The sequence below is a fragment of the Rousettus aegyptiacus genome, unplaced genomic scaffold (genome assembly GCF_014176215.1).
Source record: "Rousettus aegyptiacus isolate mRouAeg1 unplaced genomic scaffold, mRouAeg1.p scaffold_m13_p_9, whole genome shotgun sequence".
Classification (NCBI taxonomy): domain Eukaryota; kingdom Metazoa; phylum Chordata; class Mammalia; order Chiroptera; family Pteropodidae; genus Rousettus; species Rousettus aegyptiacus.
In genome coordinates, this window is record NW_023416312.1 from 9,375,554 (window position 1) to 9,402,143 (window position 26,590).

At 38.5% G+C, this 26,590-nt stretch overlaps 1 protein-coding gene across 4 annotated transcripts in view; it reads left to right on the forward strand.

Annotated features, from left to right (window-relative positions):
* PHEX (phosphate regulating endopeptidase homolog X-linked) overlaps positions 1-26,590 on the forward strand; it is a 174,904-nt gene that overhangs the window by 131,237 nt on the left and 17,077 nt on the right. For all 4 annotated transcript variants that reach the window (XM_016166119.2, XM_036227119.1, XM_016166120.2 and 1 more), the window contains 3 exons: positions 17,109-17,163; positions 23,254-23,321; positions 25,517-25,647. In XM_016166119.2, the coding sequence (XP_016021605.1) occupies positions 17,109-17,163; positions 23,254-23,321; positions 25,517-25,647 (254 nt within the window). The remainder of the gene's footprint in view (positions 1-17,108; positions 17,164-23,253; positions 23,322-25,516; positions 25,648-26,590) is intronic.

The following is a 26,590-nucleotide window of genomic DNA, read 5'->3' on the forward strand; positions in this document are numbered from 1 at the left end:
GGTGCTTTACAGTCATCTCGTTTCTCTCCTTTGCTCAGAACTTATTCTCAGCTTCCCATCTCATTCAGAATGAAGCCAAATTATTTGCAATGGCCCAGAGCCTCTTATCATGCTACCTTTATTGTCCCTTTGTTCTAGCCTCACTGGCCTCCTTCTTGATCTTAGAGCATGAGACACTCTTCCCTCCTGGTATTTATACTCAGGGCTCTCTTTGCCTAGTAAGTTCCCCAAGAGATCTGCATGGTTCCCACTCCCACTTCCTTCAGATCTTTGCTTGAATGCCGCCTTCGCAGTGAGGTGTCCTGCCTGCCTAGTATAGATCCTCCGTGCTGGCCCTCATCCTTACAGGACTTCCTGGCCAGAGAGGACAGCCCTGAGGCTGTGGCTGCCCACTCCTAGAAGGCACATCTCCCTAGAGTTGCCCTCATGTGGCCACTTTTGAGAATGGCAGTCTCTGCAGGACTTCGGTCTGAGAAAGTAATAACAGAAGGAAAAGAGGCAGATGGTGGTAATTTTTGTTTTCTACATTAATTTATATAACCAAATAAGTCATTAAATATTCTGAATATTTCAAATGTAAGTACTCACTATAGAAATATTTATTATCATGAAAATACCATTGCCTTTTCCCCCTCAGCTTTATCGAGGTATAAGTGACAAATAAAGATTGTCTATATTTAAAATGCACAACATGATGTTTTGATATAGCTGCACATGGAGAACTAAGTTGCATATGGGAACTTACACTATTTGGGACATTAATTATAAGTACTATTTGTAATAATATAAATTATATTTACATAATATGAATTATAATATTTGGAATAACCTGTTGGGCAATAGGCAATTTTTAGATTATTCATTTTAAAAGAAAATGTTTTATGTACTATTTGGTACATGCAAAAGAATACATGTAACATGCTAGAACATATAAAGTATATAAGGAAACATATGATAACTATATGACTGAATCTAACAGTCCAACCAAGAACTAGGACTTTCCCTATATCATTGCATTTGTCCGTGCTCCTCCCCATCCTGTTTCTCTCCCACACCATAGAGGAAACCGCTATTCTGATTTCTGTGTTAATCATTTTTTTAAAATAAATTTTAAGCCATTTAAGTGTACCTGAACTGTATATTGTTTAGTTTTGCTTATGTTTTAGCATAATAAAAATGATATGCATCTTGCATGCAATTTTAAGCTACAGTGTTTTTTCAATCAACATGTTTTTAAGTTTCATCCATGAAGCATGTGGCAGTAGAATTTTTTCATTTTCACTGTTCTGTAATATTCTGTTGCATGACCATATCCCAGATTACTTATTTGTTCTATAGACCTTTTCTGTTGACAGACCTATGTATTTTCCCCCAGGATTTTGCTATTATGAACAGCACTGCTCTTAATATTCTCATATATGTCCCTTGAAACAAGTGTTTGGGGGTATATATTAGGAGTGGAATTACTGGCTTGTAGAGCATGAAAATTTGCAACTTATCAGATAACACCAAATATTTTTCAAAGTGAGTATTCCAGTGTATGGAAATCTATGGAAATGTTTCCATGAACTCTCATTTTCATCACCAGTTGGCATTGGTAGACTTAATTTTCACCCATCTAGTGAATGTGATAGATCGGCTCTTAGGCAAGAAAAGGCACTGAGATAGACTCTTCACCAGTGTTTCCATACTCACTTTCCAGTGTCAGTGAATGCTTACTTTATCCTTTGGGGATTTAAGTATGCCTATAATTCTGCCTCCAGGATTCGCCCCTGCTCAGCCTTTTCCTGGTCTGGGAAGGGCTGATCCTATCAGAGGTTTACTGAAGAACCAGCCATTTCAGGGTAACCCAATGGTTTCTTGAAAGCTCATGAGCAGAGCAGGTTTAGAATGAACAATTTGAAGCAGTATTTTAATTAAGTGATTCAAGCTGTTTCTATTTTCCTAATGACCAGAGCTTGCTCTCATTGTAAATTGCATTCCCAGGCAAGATGACAAGGAATCCTTTGGGTGACTTTTTTTCTCTCTCTCCTTTCTGATTTTCTGGACTACAAATTAAGACAGGTGGAGTTCCTTCATATACATTTCCCCACTGGGTTTTCTGGGCCTCCCCCCAGCCCCTAACTGTCTTCTTTTTGCTTCAGTGAAGAAGTGAAAAATTGAGGTGATTTTCTGAAATGAACATCTTTATTGATTAGGGGCTGATTCTGACAGCATGTGGCCATCTGTTTAATTGGGTTTCGCATCTAAGATGTAACTATACTTAGTAACGTGATTTATGAGAATTTCATTGAGTTCCTATTATCATTTTCTGATTTATGCCATTTAAGTCTGCTTCTGCACACGGTAGAGACTTGAGTAAAAAATAGAAACAATTTATTTGTTCAGTTTTGTTTTCTGCAAATACATGCCTTTGTGGACATCTTTCAGTGGTAGCAATGTCCTCGGATACAGAGTGCAGCGTGATATAATATTTAAGTCTGCTGTACAAGGAGTTATACTTAGGAACTGTTGCGGAATTTAATTATATTTGAATGGATAAGGTGGTTAAGGAGGAAAGCAAGGAGCTGAGGTTCTTGGTTCCCAAGCTTGTGCTTCCCTGACTTTGTGATAACAGCAAAACTGGTCTCCTCACTTTTAGTAATGAAGTAACTAGAGCCTCAATGGGAGACCTTGAGCGCCACAGACTTAGTGGTATAACATTGGTCAAGGTATTTCTCCTTCCTGACCTCTATTATTGTCCTCATCTGCCACATGTTGAGGTTACCTAGCCCACAGAGTTTTGGGCGAGGATTTAAAAAGATGACTTTGACAAGTACCAGCACATTGCCTTGGTCAGAGCTTGTATATCTAAAACTGACATGCCAGTAATCTCTAGGATAGCCAATAAACAGCGTGATATGATGATTTGGGGGGGTGGGTGGAATATTTTGGACTTTCGAACTCAAAGTATTTTATGAATTAAAACCATATTTTTGTGAATTAAAAATACAACCAATTTGGACCAGTGTTTGGCAGTTTTTTAATATCTCCTATAACCCAGAAATTTCACTTTTGATGATGGATCCTTATGCCCACCAAAATACATATGCACAAATGATCATAGCAGCTTTAGTCTTAATGACAAAAACCTAGAAAGAACCTAATGTCCATCAACAGAAGAATAGGTAAGTAAATTGTGGCATAGTCATAAAGCGAATATTATATAGCAAGAAAAAAGAGTAAAATGCTTCATGCTACAGTAAGAATGACACTGACTCAGTGCTCAGTGAAACACTACGTGGTTCCATCCCTATAAAGTTCAGTAACAGGCAAACGAATCTGTGATCTAAGTGATAGAAGTTAAAATAATGACTCCCTTTGTTGGGGGTACTGACTGGGAGCAGGAAACATATCTTGATCTGGGAGATGATTGCACATGTGTAAAAATATACTGTGTTCTTCCATTAAAATATGCACCTCTACTGTATCTATGTAATACCTCGACATAAATAGTAACACCTCCATTCCCCCATAAAATTTTTGGAACAGCATATAGCATGCATAGACATTTTGAGTTTATAACAGGTTACCTTAGGCTAAGCCCCCAGAGGCATAGATCAGGGATCAGCAAACTTTTTCTGTATAGGGCCAGGGAGTAATTATTTTTGCCTTTGTGAGCCTTGTGGTCTCCATTGCTAATTCTCAACTTTGCCATAGACAATTCATAAACAAGCATGGCTGTGCCATTAAAACTATTTATATGGGCTGTAGTTTGCCACTCTCTGGTGTAGAGCACTGTTAGAGGGTGGTATCCAGGGAGCCTTGACGAGTGTTCTGACCCAACTTTTAAACTACTTCGGATTTATCAGGTGGTAGTACCGGCGGCAGGAGGGGCGTGGAGTGAACAGCTCACATTTGGTTTTCATTTTAACTAACATGGAATGGTTTTTTAGAATAAAATTCATTTCATATATTCAGTATCAATGTATATCTGCAAAGTACCTCATTTCAATATTAGTTTTTATCTTCATATGTCTCAAATCATATTAAGGAATTATTTTAAGCAAATACGACCTTGGCTTGTAAACATGTCAGGCCTAAGGGCTAAAACCAATGATTTTATGATCTTCGCAGTTATACACAAGGGATTTGGTTGCCCCACTTTAATCACGGATATTCCGCTAAAGAAGATAAGCCTTTGTCCAGAGGCTTGGCTTTTGCTGGCATCAAACTATAGAATTAATCCTGAAGTCAAATATAGATTTGTTTTTCTGTTAAGGAAATAACTATTTCAAACTGGGAGAATTTCTCATACTTCATTGATTCTGCTTAAAACCATAAAGTGGAAGCTAAGTTAACATACACTCACCTGTGGCCTATACTGGAATCTCATTAAATTATATTCCTGAATCCAGTTGACACTATATTTGGGGACAATTTGGGAATAGTCTTCCATAGTTTTGGAGGTAGAAGGAAGGAAACTTGAAGTGGTCACCTAATCCAAGCTTGTCATTATCTAGAAGAGATCTTGACACTCAGAGCAACTCAGTAATTTTTTTCCACTTAATATTTATTGAGTCTCCAGTGATTCTCACCTCTTGTTATCCACACCCCAGTGCAGTGCCCTCCTGCACTGAAGAAGGCCGACCTTTGTAACCAGTAGAGTACTGTAGAAATGATAGAGCATGACTTCTGTGGCAAGGTCATAAGAGACATTGTGGCTTCTGCCTTGCTCTTTTGGATTGATCACTCTGGGGGAAGAGCCAGCATCTGTGTCATGGAGGCACTAAAGAAGCTGCTGGAGAGGTCCACATGTGAAGGACCTGAGGCCTCTTGCTCATACCAGCACCATGTGAATGTGCCATCTTGAATAGAGTCTCTAGCCAAGCCTTCACATGACTGCAGCTCAGGGTGACATCTTGACAGCAACTTCATGAAAGACCTTGAGACAGACCACCCTGAAATAAGCTATTTCCAAATTCCTGACACAGAGAAACTGAAATAGTAAATGTTTATTGTTTTGAGTCATTATGTTTTGAGATACTGTTACACAATGAGAGATAATTAATACAGAAATTACAATTTGCCAAGTACTGAGTTTGGTGCTAGGGTATGTTATGGTGTAGTGATTAAGTGTGAATTTGATTTTGATTCCTGGCTTGGCCATTAATAACTTGCAACCTTGGGCAAGTTATTTAAACATTGTTAAACCTCAGTTTAATGATCTAAAATAGAGCTAATAGTAGTGGCTATCTTATAGGGTTGTCATGAAGATTAAAGGAGATAATATATATAAAGTACTGGGAAGAGAGACTGTTTTGTAGGGGATACTCAGTGAATCTTAGCTATTAAGAGTCCTTGCTTTAGAGGAGTTAGAGACAGACGTATTACCAGTCATTTGTAAGATACCATGGCGAGTGTGCAACAGAAGGGTGTGCAATGCATCCTGGGAGCCAGAAAGGAGGGGTAATTAATCTGAGGGAGTCTAGACAAAAAAAAAGTAGGTTGGGACATGAAGGGTGTGCAGGAAGAAGGACTGGCTGTTGTAAAGGCAACAGACACAGCAGAGCATGGTGTCTTCCTTAGGGTGAGATGGTCACAAATGCTGGGGCACCAGTTGCATGTGGTTGGGCAGGGGAGAAGAAGGAATGATGGGAGATACTATGTTGAAAAAGTAAATGAAGAACAGTACATAGGGAGCTAGTATAGTTTTCTTTGAGAGGCAAGAAACATGTTTCTCTTCCTTAGTCTTAAAGATCATGGCTTGGAGAAGGGGTAGAGTGAGACCCTTAGACCGATTAGGAGTTTGGCAGATGGCTCAAGAGAAGAATGGGGAGAGTCTAAATATGGGCAGTGACAGTGGTGAGGGGAGAAGGGAGTGAATAAGGTCATTCCTATGAGATCATTCTCAGATAACTGTGTAGTGATAATACAAGTAGCAGTTTTCCACCTTTTCCATCGGTGCCTTGAAGGACTCCCATAAAATGGACATTATAATTGTTCTGTGTAACAAGTCTTAACTGTGAACCATTTACATGCCAAGCATTGTGCCGGATACTTTAATATATATTATCTCTAATCGTCACAGCAGCTCTATAAGCTTGGCATTTGGGGTCCATTTTACAGCAGAGGAAACTGAAGCTGAGAGAGGCTGAGTAAATTGCCAAAGGCCACACAACCAGTAAATTGCAAAGCTGGGAGTATAACCCAGCTTCTCTGATTGCGAGCTCTTAATCTTCACCCTGCACTGTTGGATACTGCATAAGAAGTGTGAGAATTACATGAAATGATACATGTGAGCACACTCTGAAAAAGGTTAAAATTATGATATAAATGCACGTTAGAATAATTATTTTATCATGCCCGAACCCATGGATTGGGGGGTTGTTTCTGTTTGGTATGGAAACAAGATGTAAAATGTGGGGACAGCCAGGTGAGGGTCAGAGGGTCCCCAGGTCCTGCTGAGTCCATGTCCCAAAGGGCTTTGCACTGAGCAGCAGCTCGTCATTTTCGCCTCCAAGAGTGCTGCTCTCTGCAAGGCCCTTGGCTGTGTCCGTGACCTCTTTGCGTCCTTGGATTGGGATAGAGTTGGGAGTTGTTTGAAAGATGTCATAAGCTACCTTAAAAAGGTTAACTAGATGTACTCTTCAAAAAGGTTTCACTTTACAAAATTTACGGTGAGATTGTAAAAGTTTTGGTAAGTGAGCTGAAGTCAGGTCATGAACAAACTTTGAATCGTTTGCAAAATTGCCAGAGATGATACATTTAGCAAGGTTGTGAGACACTTGCTACAACTATTTTAAGACATTTATGACCTGGTTTAGTCAAGGACTCTGGAGGTCCTCATACAGCTCTTGTCTCTGAGGCCTGACCAAGGAGGCAGCTAAGAATAGCATTCTGGGTAGTACCAATGGAGGACAAAGATGCTCTCAACTGGGAAGCCCTGCAATCTCATGGCATTCCTGTTACTGTGGTTGGTCCCAGTACCAATGTCTGAAGGGTCCCATTTACCACCTGCAGGATACTTCTGAAAACACACTCGTGGGGCAGGACAAATGCTACTTCCAGACATAGAGGACTGGGCAGGTTTGCTGCAGGGCTGGTAGCAAGGGCTGGTAGCAGAAAGCAGGGAATGATTATCAGGGTCAATCTGATTAAAAAGATGGGGTGTGAGTGGGACACTCACTGGGGGCGAGTGGCCTGGATGTGAGCCAGAGTGAGGAGAGCATCAGGAAGCTGGAAAAGAGCCATGTGATGGGGACAGGAAGTGAGGGAGCAATCTTATAATTTATCTTGATACTCACAATCTCACGCATTCTTCCTTGAAAAAAATCAATTGTCATTGATCCTTATTACAGAAGTAGTTCATATTTATTGTAGAACATCTAGAAAACTTTTAGATGAGCTAAAAAATTTTTTTAAGTTAATATCCTTTAAAAATAGCCATGGTTAATAATTTTCTTGAGTACCCTTCAAATTTATATTTATCAACACATTTTAAAATTGAAATTAAATATAGATTCATTCCATAATACTGCTTTCCCCCACACCGAACATTGTGATATGGATATTTTTTCATTTATTACATATTCTTCTAAGTCATCGTGATAGTATTCCTTCAAGTAAAAGCTCCTTAATTTTTTAAACTGATTTCCTACCAACAGATATTTAGGCTGTTTCACTATTGTAAAAGAAGTTTTGTGGCTAAGTCTTCATGCAAATCTGAAACTATTTCTTTAGAATAAATTCCTACATTTGGAGAAATTGCTGAATCAAATATGCCCAATTTAGTGATTTTAAAATACATCTTACCTGAATTCTCTTGAGAAAAGTGGTACCAATTTATATTTCCACTAACAGCAGATGAGATGGTTTTCATTTACCAAGTTATACACCATAAAGATGCTATTGGAAGAGATGAATAAAGGGACTCAGTTTTTTGTTTAATATGGGGGAAATATTAATCACATTTTTATTTTTGAGACCATTATCTCATACCCAGATATGAATCAGTGAACCCACAGAAGTATCTGTTGAATATCTGCTATTTTCCCAGGCCTAGGGTGAATATCACTGCCTCTAGTGTGAGTTTTGAATACCTAGGATAGCAATTGTGTGTATGAAAGGACCTGTTGGAATAGAATATGAGATACTGAGCTTCATGGTGGGAAGAAATTTGTGTTTTCTCTGCCAGATGTTGAACTATAGCAGTGGTTCTCAGCATGTGGTTCCTGGGTCAGCAGCATCAGCCTCCCTTGTGATAAATTGTATTACCTGGTCCCATCCCTGACCTACAGAATCAGAAACTTTGGGAGCGGGCCCAGTAATTCATGTTTTAAGATTTTAACTAATAAATCTCTGCTAGATGCCGAAGTTTGAGAACCACTGAGCTATAAAAATGCAGCAAATGAAAAAGAAGTCCAGCTTGGTTGGGAGAAGGTAGGGGAAGTAACTCATCGTGGTTTGCCTGGTACTGTCCCAATTTTAGTACTGAAATTATGCATCGCAAGAGTCCCTTAGTCATGCTCAAGCAGGGACATTCTATCACCCTGGTAAAGAACAGGAGGTTCTCTTTGTTGCCACCTGAAGGTTATTATGGCAGAAAAAGAATAGAAGAGACAAGAGAAAGTTTCAAGATGGAGGGCAGATTTTAGAAGCTGCTTTCTGCTTGTCACTTCTAAGCTGATAGATATGGTGGCAGGAGGTTACCTACAGGAAGCCAGCAGATGGCTAAGGCATCTTGCTGAATCCCTTGACATGAGTCACAGCTGTTAGAACTTGATACTTTCTGGAAAGGGGAAGGCTGGCATTTACCAAACTACTGCAAGATGCCAAATTGAAAAAAAAAAAAGCCACTATTAATCTTAGCAGTGATGACGATGAAATCCCTATACAGCAAAAAAATAAAAAATAAAAATAACCAAAAGTGCTTTGTAATTGCAGCAATTTCTGTGTCCTAACTGATGGTCCCCTAGATTCTAGAAGAATGGTATCTGGTTTATCTGATTATAAGAACTAATCCTGAATAAGATGTAACACTCATTGTCTCTTAGCGTGAGCATTCGTCCTGGATTTTCCAAAGCAGTTGCAATTGAAACGATTTTTGTCTTTTTGTATAGTCATGATTTGTAAGCCATGTAAAGTTTCAGTGTTGAAGGTATAGCCTGCAAAATTCTAATAAAAATATCTAATTGTGTGTTGCAAGCATAGTGCTGAGGAGTGATGAAGAGAGGACAATGAGACGGAAGGGCTGATTTATATATATATCAGTTAAGTAGAATATATGCAGTTTCTTGTTTTTCCTATACCAAGAGTTCTGAAATTATGTGTTAGAATTGCCTGCGGAGCTTTTAAAACATACTGGTACTCAGGGCTCTATCCCAGAAGTTGTGGCTTAATAAATCTAGAGCAGGGGCTTGTTCCTGGGTATATTTTTAAAAAGCTCCTCAGGGATTTTAGTGTGCTGTTGTGGTTGAGAATCGTTAACCTGACCTCAGTGGGTCTCCATTAGTATGCAGCAGAGTAACCTGGAGGGCCTGTTGAAAGCTTGGAGCCCACTTCCAGAGTTCCTGATTCAGTAGGTCTGGAGTGGGGCCAAATAATTTGCATCTCTAACAAGTGCCCAGATGATGCTGCTGCTGCTGCTCTGGGACTACCCTTGGAGAACCAAGTGCCCTAAACCATTCCTATGTCAATCCCCAGCTGATCCTATAAACCATATCTTTTCCACTTGGTGTAGACACGCTTATAGATAACCTTTCTCCCAGAACACCTCTGTTTCCATGTAGCTGATACTTCTTTTCTTTGATGAATTTAAAACATTTTAATTAAAAATATTCTTTAGAGAGGTTTACTATCAGTTCCTGTTTTTTTCTAGATCTTGCAAAATAGGACCCTTTTTTCCCCCTGGTTATATCATTTCTCCCTCACTAGGTTGTAGGTTCTTTGAGGATGTTCATACATTCAAAGCTTACCTGTGCTTCTTAGAACATCATAGGTCCTTAGTAAATGTTAGTCGTCAGTTGATCGTGTGTAGAAATTGCATCATCATTACCAAACCCAAATATTTCCAGTTATTTTTTAATGGAATTTAAATATACTAACATATCCAAAATTAGGGCCATAAGATATGTTCGCTTAATGAACTATAGAACTAGAAGTATTTGCATAGAGTAAGTAAAATCAAGTAGGTCAGCAGAAGTGACTACAAGTGAATCTCACCAAGAAGTATAATAATGTTGCTAGGATGACACATCAGCAATAAGCCCTGAAATGTGGATTGATACATGGATTAGTTCAGTAATATAAGGATACACTTAGGCGTTTGAAAGTAATGTTACAACATGTACTGGAATAAAGCCACGTGAATACATCAATAAATCCATGCAAAAGACCAAACATCCTATTATTTGACAAAACTAATAATACAGTGGAATGTAGCAAAATTCTTAGCAAAAATATCATGAACACCCATAGTGAAAGAAATTAGACACAGATACATACTCAGTAGAAAACCCAAGTATATCTCTGGTGAATGCAGTTACAGCAAGTATGGAAATGGATTTAATTAAATAAACAATTGAGTGTGTGCTTTGGTTTACACATTCTTAAGCCCATTGGATTCTCCTTTAGACTTTACCTTCTGTCACCTTTTTTGGGACTGAATTTTGTCCTTTGCCCCTGGCTGGCTTGTCCGGCTGGGCCACATTTGCCCCAGAGGCTGCTGGGGGGATCCTGGCTGAACAAATGCAGTAACATTAATTCCTTCAAAGGAGTCAAAAGAGAGGTTGAATTTAAGAATGAACTCCCAAATTTAGATGAGTCCGAGTTGCCTTGCATCATATTAGTAAGTTTACAAAAGTTTGCTGTAGAGAAAGGGAAGAAGCAGGTGCGCTGGGTTTTGAAACTGGTAGTGAAAGTTGGATGCTTCCCGCTTTGTTAAACCTGAGCAAACATGGAAACAACAGGGGGAATCTGACTATAGTTGTCTTAAGTAATCATTTGTGTCAATATAGATATTTTAAAGACCTCATGACTTTCAAAAAACATAAAACTTTGGAAGGTAATGCTTTCAAAATATTTGCTATATGATAACTTTCCTGAGCCATATGCTTATGGGTGTAGAACTTAAAAATAGTGTGGCAGTTACATGAAGGCATACAAAGAATATAGGAAAAAGAGGTTATATTAGTTCAATATTGTTAGGACTAAAGGACTCTCATCTAAATCAATATTTTTGTCTGATTATCTCTGGTAAGCATATGCCACAACCATAAAAAGGGAGCATATCCTACTTTTATTCCTTGATGGTAGGGAGAGCTAAGAGGACAGAGGGATGATGAAACGTGCATGGAGCTGCACAAGGCTTTTCATCTCGTTAGTAACTGCATTTCAATTGCGAGTTTATTGGGGAAAAAAATGTGCCAACCTCAAAACTACACTAGTTCTACCATGAATGTGAGAGAATGGAATCAGCTAAGTCCCTAATTCAGTAGGAAAGTAAAAACCAGAACTTGAATAATGGTGGTACATATGCCTGCTCTGGTACTGAACATGGAATCTTCAGAGTAGCACATAGGATCACATGTTTTAGACTGTGGCTACCAAGGGGTATGCATAATTATAGGGAATGCTTAACCCAGTCACTCCTTTTGAGTTTCACAAGGTGCAGACTCTATTCACTTAACAAATATTTATTGAGTGTTTACCAAGTACCAGGTATTGTTCTAGCTCTGGAGATATCTCAGTGAAAGAATAGTAAAAGTAAGTAACATAAAAATCACTTTTGTTAGGGAGCTTGTATTCTAGTTGGGGAAATACAGACAATTTATACAGAGTAATTAAAATGTAGAGTATCATTGGTAGAGGTATCGTGGTGAGATAAAGCAAGAAAAGGGGGTAGGATAACACCTCTCTCCTTTGAAAAGCACCAGGGAGGGCCTTAGTGAGAGATGACATTTGAGGAAACGTCTGAAATAAGATATGCAGACAGCAGTGAAAAGTTACAAGTTGGGGAGAGAGGAATGGGAAGAAAAGGAAATTATTAATTTTTTTCATGTATCTTTGTACAATGTCAGTTTTCTATACCTGAATACACAAATATTTTTGTTTTCTTAAGAGTGAGCTGTGGGATAATGGGCTAATTTTATTTTTGCTCTATATTTGTCTATACTGAAAAACCTAATTAATATGATTTTATAATAACAAAATAGATACTGAAACCCAGACACATCGAGGCATTTAACTTTTCCCAGAAAGCTAGCTACAGTTAGGTTGTAGATTTATGACTATAAATTATGGTTAAATAGTTGAACCTTCCTGGGTAAATTGCCCAGTGAATGTGCTCAGTTCTTTGGCCATTGTGTCCTAAATGAAAGCACTCTGTATTTTTTATGGCCAGCATTTTGCTAAGACTCCAACTAGGTTAGTCAGTATTCACCGATATGAGAGGTATGAGAAACTTTTGAAAAAACAAAAGGTTAACCCGAGTAGAAAACCAAAAGCAAGTCTTTATGGTTTTTCCAGGTGCAGATTTGAAAAAGAGAATTTTTTTACTAACAGACAATGGGGTTGTTACAACATATACACACTAATATTTTCTTTTGTCAGAATTTTAATCTTTGGGATTTTATGACCATCACCTGTATTTTTGCCTGAAATAGAAATGAAACTTGCTGGTGTTGACAGATGTAAGAGCAACTGTAAACTGTTTTTGAATAACTTTTAGAATTTTCTACAATACACAGTTATTTCTAAAAGAGTTATTTTTATTACACAAGTCGATTACCTTCAACTAATCAAAATGTGAAACATTACATTTTTGTCCAAAGTCCCTTTAACCACCGTGTCACCCCAAATCCCAATTATCTCCATGAGGTAACCACTATGATCACTTTGATATGTCTTTTACAAACCTTTTCTGTCGATTTACATATATATGAATATCTAGTCACACTGACAGGACAGTTATTTAAAAATAAATATTTATATATCTGTATGTGTGACTTGCTTTCTTCCAACAATACATCTTGGAGATTTTTCCATGCTAGACTATTAAGATCTACCTCTTTCTTTTCCTTTGCTGGACAGCAGTCCATAATATGGTTATACCATAATTAAGCCATTTCTCTCCTGAGGGACAGTTTGTTGCACACTTTTCTCAGTTACAACAACTCAGTAATGAATGTATTTAGCCACTGACTCCATATTGTGCATGAGCCAGTGATTGGGCACTGGTTCTTGAAGTGGGGTCCCTGGAGCATCAGCATCAGCATCACAGGGGAGTTTGCTAGAGATGCAAATTCTTAGCTGCATCTCTGGACCTTCTGACTCAGAAACTCTGAGGATGGGGCCCAGGAATCTGTATCTTAATAAGCCCTCTGGATGATTCTGATGCATGATAAAATTTGAGAACTCCTGGCGAGAATACATGTGTGTACATATACACATAGATGCACACATGTATGTAATAAGTTAGTTCTGCTATAATGTGACATATGTGTTCCTAAACATCACTGTGCTATGCAAAATTGTGCAATAAAAGCCACAAGGCTTATGGGAAAAATGGAGTTAGGGACACAACAATCAAAAACTTTATTGGCAGCACATGAAAACACAAGCTAGGAGCCTGATAAAAACAATAGCAGTTTTCTGTGTGTTAAATGGATAAATACATAAATGCTACAATAAATATGATGCTTTTCCCAGAAAAGAGCTGAAGTTTGCTTATAGAAGCGAGCACTTGCAGCTGGCGAGTTATTGTGAAGTGGTAAAAGGAGGGTTATCTGAAATTGGAAGGAAAGTGTTAACACAGATGTGGGTGGGCTTGGCTTCTAATACACAAAGCGAATGGAGGTATCTGGTCCGTGTTGGGGCTTGTGCACTTTGTGTATTCCTGTGTGGCTCAGTTCATCTAGGTGCAGTTTTCTGCTTCCGTTTGACATTTCTTGTGGAGGAAATGGTGCACAAGCAAACTTGAGCTTGGAGTTATGCCCCAGTGTTCCCCCTAGTGTATCAGTCGTAATGGAACAAATTTGCCTTTTCAACACAAGTGTTATGGCAGAACTGACTGTATATACCTATATATACATTTACACATAAAAGGACCCCGTACACAACTGAATGCTGTTTTTTCACTTAATATTTTTTCACTTAGCAATATCTCTTAGAGCGTTTTCTATATCAGCATGTAGCTACTCATTTTTAAAAATGGTATTTAAAGCATTAAGAGATGACTAAATTGCTCTCCAAAATGCTTGCAACAATTTACGCTTCCACCAACATACATCCTACATCCTGTTGTCAAACTTATTAATTTTTGCCAATCCAGTAGTTAAATTTCTCTTACCTCTCCCTCCCTCTCTCATATTTTTCATATACATGTATATGTATGTATGTGTGTACATACACACACACACACATTTACACTGCGAGGAATGCCTCCCGTAAATATACTGATGGAAAAAGGAGCTACTTTAACAGTGTGAAGCGGGTGGTCAGGCAGTGCTAAAATGGGGAAGAAAGGAAATAAAATGGATATGCAAGCAAACAAGAAAAACCTATTAAAAAGGGAGAGGAAAAAAAAAAAGAATTCCCTCTCCATTTATTTAATTATTTTTACTTCTGCCTTGGCTAAATACAACTTATCCACTTTATGAGATAAGATATTGAGTTGGCTCTGCTGGGATTCGATCTATCAGTCTTGCCAGTTGACATCTCCAAAAAAGCAGCTTAAATTGTTAATCCATTCACTTCAGCAGAACAGTCCTAAGGGCATCAGATTCTTCTGTTGATCAGTGTTGGGTTTCATGGTCCCGAGAAGCTGAAAAGATACAGCTGATCGGGGGCGGGGGTGTGTGTGTGATGGCCGTGGCTTGTGAGTGTGGGGCCTCTAATAGCAATAGTGGCAGAAATGGAGCCTTACGCAGGTGTCAGCTGTCTCGCTGTAAAGAGGCTGACAGTGGACATAAGCGCTTCCAGCCGGGCACATTATAGAACGCCATAATGGTTTAATAATTAAATCACATTGGTTTATGAGCATTGTTCTTATTAGGAAATGTCATTGCTTTTTGATGATATATTGTACGAGAGAATGTTCATGTAAACACTGTGGTTTGCATATATGTGTAATATATATTTACATATATATCTCCAAGTCAGAATGACTTACCAAAAGTAATCAGCAGAAAAAAAATGAAGGAAAATTGATGTAAAGAAGCCAAACATATTTAAGGAAATGTAGATATTATGAATATTAATATGACATTGCCCTTCAAAGTCACATACATTTTCCTTTATGTAAAAACAACAGGAAGAGGGAGAACTACTAGCTGGATCCATCTCTGTTTTGCAGTTAGGTTTTTGCACCTTAAAAATCTCAAATATGATGTTATTAAGAAAATAAAAAGAATATATATGAGTTCCTTAGAATTAACATTTCACTTTAAATTAAGAACTTGCTTTCCTCCTCTCACTTCTCATAGTGTCATGTCATGGAGGGGAAGTAGAGAGAATACTGAGAGGGAGAGAAGGAAGAGAAAGCATTTTAACTCATAAAGGAACTCTCAGTCTCAAGGGGCCTTGAGCAGAGGCTCTGAAGCAGGCAAGGACGTTGCAGAAGTCATCTCTCTCTCTCTCTCTCTCTCTCTCTCTCTCTCTCTCTCTCTCTCTCTCTCTCTCTCTGCCATTCCTTGCATTCCCACTTGTGATGACTTGTAAGTGCAGCTCCAAGGATCAAGTCAGGGTGCTAAATTTAGTGGCAGGTTGCAATGGCAAAGCAAAGCATTTCTTCCACTCATCTGCACCCAGGGCCAGCTACATAATTTGCAGGGCCCAGTGCAAACTAAAAATATGGAGGCTCACTGTTCAGAAAGCAGCAAAAAGTACTATTAAAGGTGCTAAAATAAAAAGCTTTATCCTGCCCTCTTTCTCTATATTTGTCATGGTATATTTTATTTGCTATTTAATGTTGTAAGAAAATTAAAAATTTAAATCAGCAAACTTTTACTATTCATTTCTATATTATGCAATGCCAATTTTAAATGCAAATGTAAGAGCTTTTAACTTGCATGTGGAATCTCCAAAATTATACAGTTTGTATTTTGTAGCTTGTATATACATATGTATTTTGTTCTTACCAGAACAGTGAAAACACTGCAGAAAATTAACTCAGCTGTTTTTATTTCACCTTTTAATATGCATACATTGTATGAACACTCTCTGATGAGTAAGGAAGGACCGAAAGGAAAAGAAACTGCGGGCCACTCTTTTTCTTTCCTTCTGTGTCATGGTTTTCAGTGGATGTGGTTGGCCAATATAGGGAAGTAATAGGTGTAAGAAAGAGTATGACAGGGTTTCCTGGTCATTCATATTTCTTAGAATGGCATTGCTACCTTTTTGTGATCGAAGCAAATTCTGGTTCCAATGGAAAGATCCCTCTTGGGGCTGTCAGAGTCCCCACCTTTCAGTCTTAGATGTAACATGCTTACCTTGGACTTGTTTTGAGTCTTCCTAAACTCCCACAAATTGTGGGTCTGCTGGAGTTCTGTGCTCCAGGGGAGCATCAGAATGCTGTAGGTGAATTAGGACATCTAGGACATATTGCCCATGGCTGCTTTGCTCATATACATGCTTCTTTGTCCCTTTACAAAATCACATTCAAAGATAAAATTATTAAGAGTTTCAAGACAGTGACACAGAACATTAATTCAAGTGCAGGGTCTTTCGGGATGGGTGTGTGTGTGTAGGGGGGCGGTCCTGTGTGACTGCACAGGTTGTGTGTCCATGAAGCTGGTCCTTTCTGTATTAGCAGCAGTTGCTGGACAGCTGTAAGCTGCCTGCACACCCTATGCACAAAGGAATCTAGTTCATAGCAGGCTGGACACTGCCAATGGTCTATCTATGGAAAATGATTTCCTTGAAACTGATGTAATGTACTTATTTCAAAGTCAATCAAATTAATATCATCTTAGAGACAGTTGGCTCTCTTAGAGGGCTCCCAGATCCATAAGAGGTACTTTTCAGATGGGACTTTGAAACTTCAAGGCTAAAGCTAGTGGATCCAGATAATCATCAATTCAGTCTCTATATCCCTTAACAATTTTTTTTGTTGTTTGTGTTTCTCCCAGGATTTCCGGCAGGAGAGCTCCAGAAGCCTTTCTTTTGGGGAACAGAATATCCTCGGTAAGTAAATGAGTAAATTAAACAGTTATTGACATGTAAGGAAGAGCTTGCTGCTTTGGCAGATCACAGAAGTCAACAACAACAACAACAACAAACCAGTGGTTCTTCAGCAAAAAGAGGACATGGAACCTGTCATGGGTGGGCCCCACTCTCATCATTTTAGGTATTCATTTTGTGGTTTTTGTTACCAGGGTGTATGATTTGGACAGGACAGCCAACTAATACACAGGTAGCTTTTGTTTTTATGCATTTATTCACTTATACAGTGATTCATACTACAAATATTTAGACCTTGGAGGATTGTTGGGATTTGAGTTGATAGTAATGGGACTAAAACTAAAACCATTTCAGAGAGAAGAAACAATGTGAGAAAAGGAAAGGAATGTGCTTATAGACTAGCAAAGAGTCTAGTTTGGCTAGTCCAAGTAGTATATGAAGGGAAGCAGTGGAAAAGAAGTCTAGAAAAGAAGGTCGATGTTTGATATTTGAGAGCTCTGAATGCCAAGTAAAGAGCCTGGATGTTGACGGGATATAGGAAATATTGAAGTTTTTGAGCAAGTGAAAGCAATCAAATTTGTCTTTAGAAATATAACCTGGGTAGATATACAGTAGTTCAAACACTGACAGTGTCTGGAATTAGGGATATCAGTTTAAAGGTCATTAATACCAATAGATTGTAGACTTATATAATTCAGAATTTCCACATACAGTGGAAATTCTTATATTAATTGTCAATAATATCACCACTTTTATTCTGTGTCTTTGCTTGCTCTGGTACGTTAATGCACAGAAAATTTAGTCTTGATTTTAGAAGTTTAGTCTCTTGTGTTTTGGTTTGGATAAGTGACAATTTAAATATGATTGTGTAGGTTAAAAAGATATGGGGTCACATAGAAGTAAGTATGGTGGAAATGTTTTGATTTGGACTTCCCCAGAAGCAGAGCCTGTGACAGGGATTCAAATGCAAGTTCTTTTGGAAGTGGTACCAGGAAACACCAGCAGGGGGGAGCGAGGAACTAGGACAGAGAGGGAAGGAAGCCAATAAATTGTGTTTTAGGAGTTTTCTACGGCTGCCATAATGAATTATCACAAACTTAGTGGCTTAAAACAATGTAAATGTATTAGCTTACAGTTCTGTAGGTCAGAAATCCAACCTGGGTGTCACTGGGCTAAACACAAGGTGTCGGCAGGACTGCATTCCTTTCTGGAAGCCCTAGGGAAGAATTTTTTTCCTTGCCTTTCTAGCTGACATTCCTTGGCTCATGGTCCTCTTTTTCCATCTTTCAGTCTTGCAAAGTTGCATTTCTCTAGTCATTCATTCATAGTCAAATCATCTGACTCTCTTCTTTTGTCTTCTCCTCCACCTTTAAGGACCCTTGTGATGACATTGAGTATACCCAGATGATCCAGGGTAGTCTCCCTATTTTAAACTCAGCTGATTAGCAACCTTAATTCCCCTTTGCCATGTAATAACATATTCATAGGTTCTGAGGATTAGCACATGGACATTTTTTAGGGCACATTAGTCTGCCTACCACATACCTATTACAAAGCCAGTTATCACGATGGGCAGCTGGGGCTCGGTCCTGCTGTGAGGTTGCAGAATATGCTTTAGCAGGACCCTGCCTAGGGCAAGGGAACTGGTGTAGTTATCCTCCGACTCATCTTCCATCACTGATTGAGGGCTTCCCCCAGGTGTGTTATCTCCCTGGCATTGCCCATCCTTGGTCATAGGGCTCTGGTAGCTGGAGAAAGTCCTCAAGCAACTGTAGACAGTTCCTGACTTATGATGGCTCAACTTATGATTTTTTGACTTTACAATGGTGTGAAAGTGATATGCATTCAATAGAAAACATTTTTGTTTTTTCCCGGGCTAACAATATGCAGTACGATACACTCTCGTGATACTTGGCCTACAGCAGCGATCAGCAGCACCCAGTCAGCTATGTGATCAGTACCTAACCTACTGAATATCATAGCTTAGCCTAGCCTACCTTAAACATCCTCGAAACTCTTACATGGATTTAATAATCCATTGCCGACTTATATTTTCAACTTACAATGGTTTTATCAGGATGTAACCCCATCGTAAGTGGAGGAGCATCTGTAGTTTTAGGTGCTGACAATTGGAAGCTGTTGGATTGGTGCACTCAAAAATGGTAAGTGCCAAGGTGAAAAGAGCAGGCATCAATAATGTCTACTGTAGGGAAGCACCACCGTTAGCATAAATGAAAATGGTTTGTATTGACCAAATCCATTAATATCATCCCGAGCCACAGCTGCATAGTTTTCTTTAGTGTTCAGATATTTACAATCAGTTTTCCCTATTGTTAAGATTAGAAATTTATATATATTTACATAAAATTAGAGATTTTGGCTAAATATTCTCTAAGTTCCTTTTGAACTAAAAAGTCCTAAAATTATTTGATTCCACTTATCATTAGCAATTTAACTGAGCTTCTGTTATTGTGCTTATAGATGTGGAGACTTGGACATAGTCTAGTTACGTTTTGAAGTTATTGATTCAGTGAGTTTGTATGTTGGGTCCTTGAGTTGATTTTCTGATATAAAAGTCAAAATCATAGAAACTTAGGAAATAATATTAGGGTCTATTAGTTCACCCTTATGCTGAACCATATTTGAGATTTGAGTGGGAAAAAGATTTGTATTATTTTCCTGAAGAGTTCTATGTCTGCACTGAAGCCACCTACTCTCTAAGAAGATACCTACTCAATGAATAGTTATTAAGTATCGTTTGGGTACTTGGCCTTAGAAATATGGAGATGCTGGGGACATGGAAGTCACAGTCTGGTGAGATGGATTCCCATTTATCCATCTGTTCTGGTTTTATAGCCTCTAGAACTGCCTAGTGGATATCTTTCCAGCTCACACTGGTCAGCTTAGCTCTTTCCTGAGTTTTTGGGTCCAATTATGGGGACATCAGTAAGCCGAATTGTTGCCAGAGGAGAGAATCAGGATTGTAAATGGCCCAAGACAACATATCCCAAAATGTGTATTCCATGAAGTAGTAATAGTGGTAAGTCATCCTCACCTTCCCTTTGTTTTAGAGAATTGTGATACTTAGCAGCATAAAAATTCCCAAGAAGTTCTGTAAGAAAGAAACCTATTTAAATGTGTTTAACTCAGAGGTTCTTAAACTCCTCTTTTTCCTATGTTTTGGAAAATGCTGGCCTAGAATTCATCATTGAAGAAAAAGTCGAAAAAACATGAGAAGAGAACACTTGAGGAAGAACCTAACTTTACATTTTTTGAAGGAAAGTTAAGGTGGCAGAATGACTTACTATATTCAGGTGGTCAGAGGGTATTCAGCTATACACTATGTTAGACCAAAGGATAGAAGACACAGGAAAGAGATTCCAAATCAACATTAGAGAGAGCTGTTTTATTTAGAAGCACATGAAGAGAGAATGGGCCACCTAATAAGGGGGTGAGCTCCTGGTTTTTGGAAATGCCCAAGGAGAAGTCTTAGGACCATTTGAATGGGTTTTTGTAGCGGAGGACCATGGCTCTGCTATGAAATAGAACTATATGACCTTAAAGCTGCATCCAATGCTGAGATTTTTATGAATCTCCATTCCAGGCATAGAGTAGCCCTTACCTGATGACCACATGAGGTCATGGTTGCTCTAGACAGCAGTATGATTGATTCCATGTTGACAGTAAACCATGCACATATGTTAAATTCATTGGGTAGTGAGGACAAAAGAAACTGAGTAGGCGGAAAAATTGTTGTCTTCCCCACTTTATTTTTGGAAGGCTAAATTTTCTTTGCAGGAGTCGTCTTCTTTCTGGCCAGCCAGTCATTATTTAAAAAGCATACGAGTTTATTTTTATGACATGCTAATTTAAATAGTATCCATTGATAAAATGGAAGATGCAAATTTAGTATGATAAAGCATTATCATTGTAAGGCTTAGTCATATAAAATTACTTTTACTTTTTCTTTGTCTCTCATCCAAAGGATTACAATTATGTAACTGAGAATTGGAACTTACAATGATTCAATCTTTTTCTGAATTCTCTATTACCCTCTGCAAATAGGAAGCTCACTGGAGCAGTCCCTCTTTAGGGACATTTATTGCGGAATAGTACCTATAAACTTCCATTGTTCATCCCTTAATTCATCCAGTCAACAGCAGCAACCAAGGCTTGTAGAGGACCGAGTCCGAGTCTCAGGGCTGAGAGGTCTGGAGAAATGAAATGTTACAGGCTGCACAGTGATAGCTACTGCTGCAAAAATTAGCACTACGTAAAATTACAAGTTTGTCTCACACTGCTATGATAGCTCTATGATTGAAATGCATAATTTCACTTCTTTAATGAAGGTTTGCAATGGTGGAAAAACAGTAGGAAGCATTTTTTCAAATGCAAATTACCTTGCAGGAAAGAAATAACAAAGGAAAGAATTGCCACCAAGGGGAAAAATTAAATCTTATAGCACTTCCTTGGGTATAGTTGAGACAAACAATTAGCATGTTAAGGATCATTATGTCCTGTAATAACATGTTGCTTCAAAAATTCTTGTTCCTTTTACTTATGGGTCCTATCTATTTGCTGGGTTACTTTGATGTTGTGTGTCAGGAAACAACTGTGAAAATATTTTTAGCATAATTGCAAATTTCAGAAAGTATCCTCATTAACAAGGATTTTACGTTGTCTATAATCCTTATCCACACATTAAATGACAAATAGGTTACATATAGATCAGTCACTTGCATGAAATGGTGAAGTTAATTAATCAATTAGTTTAATTGTTGTTACTTTCCTACCATGTACTAGGTACAGTGAATTTAGCTTTGATCAAGTAGATAAGGGTTTGATCTTCATGGAACTTATAGTTGAGAGAGAAAATTCCAGACATACAGTATGAAAGCCCCCTTATGGATTTCTTCATATATCATTAGTACACTCTGCTTCAGTTACCTACTGCTGTGTAACAGCACCAGCAAACAACCACGTGATTCTGGGATTTGGGTAGGACTCAGCTGAGACAGCTTATCTCTGCACCACATGTTGGCTGGGGGAGTTTGACCTGGGCTAGAGGATCTAAGATGACATCGTTCATAGGTCTGGAGTCCCAATTAGACTGACTCGAACAGCTGTGTTCTGGCTGGGCCTCTCTTTGCCTTTAGAAGTCTCTCAATTGGTGTCTCTCAATTTTTGGTGTCCCTTGCTTGCTTCACTTGCCTTCTCTCTCTCTAGCTGATTAGTCCAACTCCTTTACATTGCAGCTGACTTCAAGGGGGGCAAAAAATGGAAGCTACAAGGCCTAGGCTTAGAAGTCACATCAGTCCTCTTCCATTGCATTCTGTTGGTCACAGCAAGTCCCCAGGCCCAACCAGACTTGAGGGAAAAGGAGTAGGTTGCCTCTTGCTGGGTACATGCACGCAGGGCATGTGGAATTGTTGGTTGTCACCCTTGTAGGTAATCTACCACCTGCTTCTTCAGAGATGAAAAGAAATCATAAAATGCCTTTTCCAAATCTGGTTAAGGCTTCACAGTCTTTGCTATTCAGCCGTGAGCTTGTCTGTCACAGAAGCAGAGGAGCGTGACTACCTTTGGAGGCAGAGTGATCCCTTTTAATCTCTGCTCTATTCCTTTTTATGACTACATTTGGAAAACAATTTAACTTCTAAGTCTACAGTGATTTTTCAGCAGATTCTCAGATAAAAAAGTAAATGGTATGTTTACTGACAGGATCTTTTCAAACTCTGCTGTTGCTTTGGGTGTTTATAAATATAAACTACAGCTAGAGTAGATATAGAATCACAGAAACCTTAGGGCTGGAGGGGACTTTAGAAACCATCTCTTTCACATCCTTAATTTCACTGGGTAGGAATACTAAGGCCTATACATGGTCATAATGACAGTGTTTGAACTGATATTTTTTTGTATGTTTAGTGTGTTTTTGTTTTTGTTTTTTACAATTTTTGGGGTGTGATTATTAGATTGCTATTACCATCGTTACTAGAAAACATTATTTTGGCTTTTCATTGAGAGAAAAATCAAAGGATTATGCTCTCAGATTCATGTTTATAATTTTCTCCAAATTATGTATTTATGCTTTAGATCTCTGAGTTATGGTGCTATAGGAGTAATTGTTGGACATGAATTTACACATGGATTTGATAATAATGGTAAGTACTGGTTCACTGTATAAGCTGCTGCTTTTATGACACTGTCGACTGTATAGATGTTAATTGTTGCTATTATTTTTGCATAGTGGCATCATCATAGATTAAAGATTGTCCAAAACAGTATGATTGCTGATTGAAAATTTTTGCCACGTCTTGCAGTGGTAGCTTGCAAAAAATGAATAATTGTTTCCATTGGTGATGGGGTAGAATGATGAAAAAATGACCTTGTAATTTCAATGAATTTAGCTTTGCATTTAGATTAGGACTGCTATAGCTGCCACAATAATTATAGGAATTGCTTTATATCTCCTTCCTTTTGTCATTTTTTTAAATTCACCATCTTGAGATGCTCTCCCTGGAAGTGTGAGCTGTGCTCCGAAGATGATTATATATGTTGCCAAATTAGGACTCAGTGAGTTAGGATTCTGGAGCTTGGCTGACTGGTTCCTTTATACTATTTCAAGGATTATGCAATGCCTAATCTCTGTTTTTCTCTATGCTGTCATAGAACTTTTTTAAAAAGCTTTGCTTTCCTGATAATGCATAATATAGAATATGCTATGTAACTTGGTGACATTGAAGCAAAAGGAAAGAGCAGAACATGGCATAAACTAAAGAAATGATCACATTTTGAGAGTTACCATCATTTTTAATCAACACTTCTTTCTCCTTTATCTTTGGAGCGTGATTGGAAATCCATGTGAAATCTCCAAAATGTATGAATTAGCAGCAGATTATGATCACATATTTATCCACACAGTGATTTTACATGCAGACTCAAGAGCCTGGCTGGCCCAAGGCAACATTTCATAGAGGAACCTCTTTCTTCCATGGCTGTGGTACCTCCAACATCCTTTCCTGGATACATACCCCAGGGCCAGAGACCCTCTTGGTTCTTCTCTTTCTGAACAATTCTTCCTGTACTCCTACCAGCCCTTCCTGAATCACCTAGCTTTTTTGTTCGCCTGGTCTCCCCTTTCTGCTGAAGTGTGACTGCCTGTAGTCATCTGAATCCCCAGCGCTACTCTTTTGGTTTTTGCCTGTTTGGTTTATCTGACAGGGCAGTCTGAGCTAAGAAACCAAAGTCAGTAGTGGTCTCTTGGTTCTGGGCCTTTCTTCCTGGGAAATTTAAGTACATTTCTCCCTCAGAATCTTCTGGAGGACTTCCAGATTGTCTCTTAAAGGACAGAATCTAATGTTGGCAATTCCACTCTGTAACCAATACTTAGAACAGTACGTTGCATATATAAGAATATGCCCAGTAACTATTTAATGATTGGTTGGTTAATGGATGGAAGACAGTGACTCCATGCTCTCCCAGGGGGGTGATAGTGGCATCCATCCTTATTGAAGAGCTTTGGATTGTTCAGTTAACACTTTTGCTTAGGGAACATTCTTGTAAGCCCAATGAAGAGTTCTTTGCATAATTAAATTTAAATCACTAGTAATCTTGAGTGAGTATAGAAGATAGTCCAGATACACCTAAACTTTTTTTTTTTGGACAGGTGTAGAGAAAATGAAGAGTGAGCCTATAGAAAAAAATGTATAACTAATCTTTTTTTTTCCATTATGTTTTGGAGATTTTCATTCTTGTTCCAAGTTCTCTTTTTAGAGCAACCTTCCTTGTCAAAGCAGGACAGATGGGCCTTCCATCCACACTGATGGCTGTGGAATGATTCATAACAGAGGTTTTATGTGTCTCTCAGCTCCTGGCAACTTGGAGGAAACACATTCCTGTAGGGCTGAGTCAGGGGCTATGCTTGCAAGACGTGACTCACTGGAGCTGTTCCTATGGATTGTTTAGAATTTCACTGGTAGTGGTGTTCCTACTCCATTCCATGGGCTTTCCAAATGAAGCCATTTCATTTCACAATCCAGAGAACACCTTGGGTCAGATCAGGTGAAAACAAAGAATTTAAGATTGGTTAAGAATGGTGTGTGCCATAAGTCGATGAATCTTATTTTTAAAATGTTCTTTGTTTCTTAGAAGAATAGAATTTCCTCAAAGCTCTTTCTCGTTTTTCATCTTTGTACAGTTAACCTGTGACACTGCAGAGAAGGCAGGAGCTGTGCCCAGGGGTGGTCCCTGCTGCTGGGACTGCGTTTTCAAGGCTTGTCCAAGTGCGGGACAGGGGCGATGGAGGAATTATTTTCTATAAATAATACAAATACCTTTTAACTTTTCTGTTTGCTAGGTAGAAAATATGATAAAGATGGAAACCTGGATCCTTGGTGGTCTGTTGACTCAGAAGAAAAATTCAAAGAAAAAACGAAATGCATGGTTAACCAGTATAGTAACTATTATTGGAGGAAAGCTGGCTTAAATGTGAGTATAACTGTGGCAAGGGGGGCATCTTGTGGGTCATTTTTTTTTCTCATTTGGACATTAGCTTGCTTTAGACCATTGATTCTCAAAGCATGGTTCCCAGGCCAACAGCATCACTCTCCTCTGGGAACTTACTAGGAACGCAAATTCTTTTTTTTTTTTTTTTGCAGTTCACTCACTTTTGGGGAGGAAGATTGTGTCAAGATATCTTGCTGTGTTTTTAGGAAAGTAGTTGTGAAGTCCAAGCCTATAGTTGTCCAAGGGATTTTAGGTATAAACTGAAAGATGCATAGATTTATTTATCCTCATTTGATAGCCACCGGGTGTCAAGGGACAGATTCTACCTTCAATTCCTGAACAGGGCATCTAGCTTTTTTTTTTTTTGATGCTGAAATGTAGAACAAGCAGCCTTATAAAAACTCTATCATCCTCCTATAATGACTAGATAAAATTATGTAGGTTTTCACCATTTATTGCTTAAATATTCCCATGAAAAATATCAAAGGTGTGCTCCCACCCTAGTCAAGAGCTCAGCTAAACCGTTCATTCAATTGGCAGCGTAGCAATAGTGTCATGGGAACTGCTGCTAAGAGAATCAGTGGCCTTATTTATTTTTGCCCATAAAAGGTTTTTAAATTCAATATATTTCAACTAAAAACAAAACAAAACAAAACAAAAACCAGTTCACTCATTTTCCTCTCTCCCCCCTCCACCTCTAGCAACCACCAATCTGTTCTCCGTATGAAAATTTTTTTTAGATTTCACAATACAAGTGATCATTTGGTATTTATCTTTCTCTGTCTGACTTATTTCAGGTAGCATAATGCCCTCAAGGTCCATCCATGTTGTCACAAATTGCAAGATTTCATTCTTTTTTATTCCATTGTATATATAGACGACATCTGGTTTATTATTCATCCACCAATGGACACTTAAGTTGTTT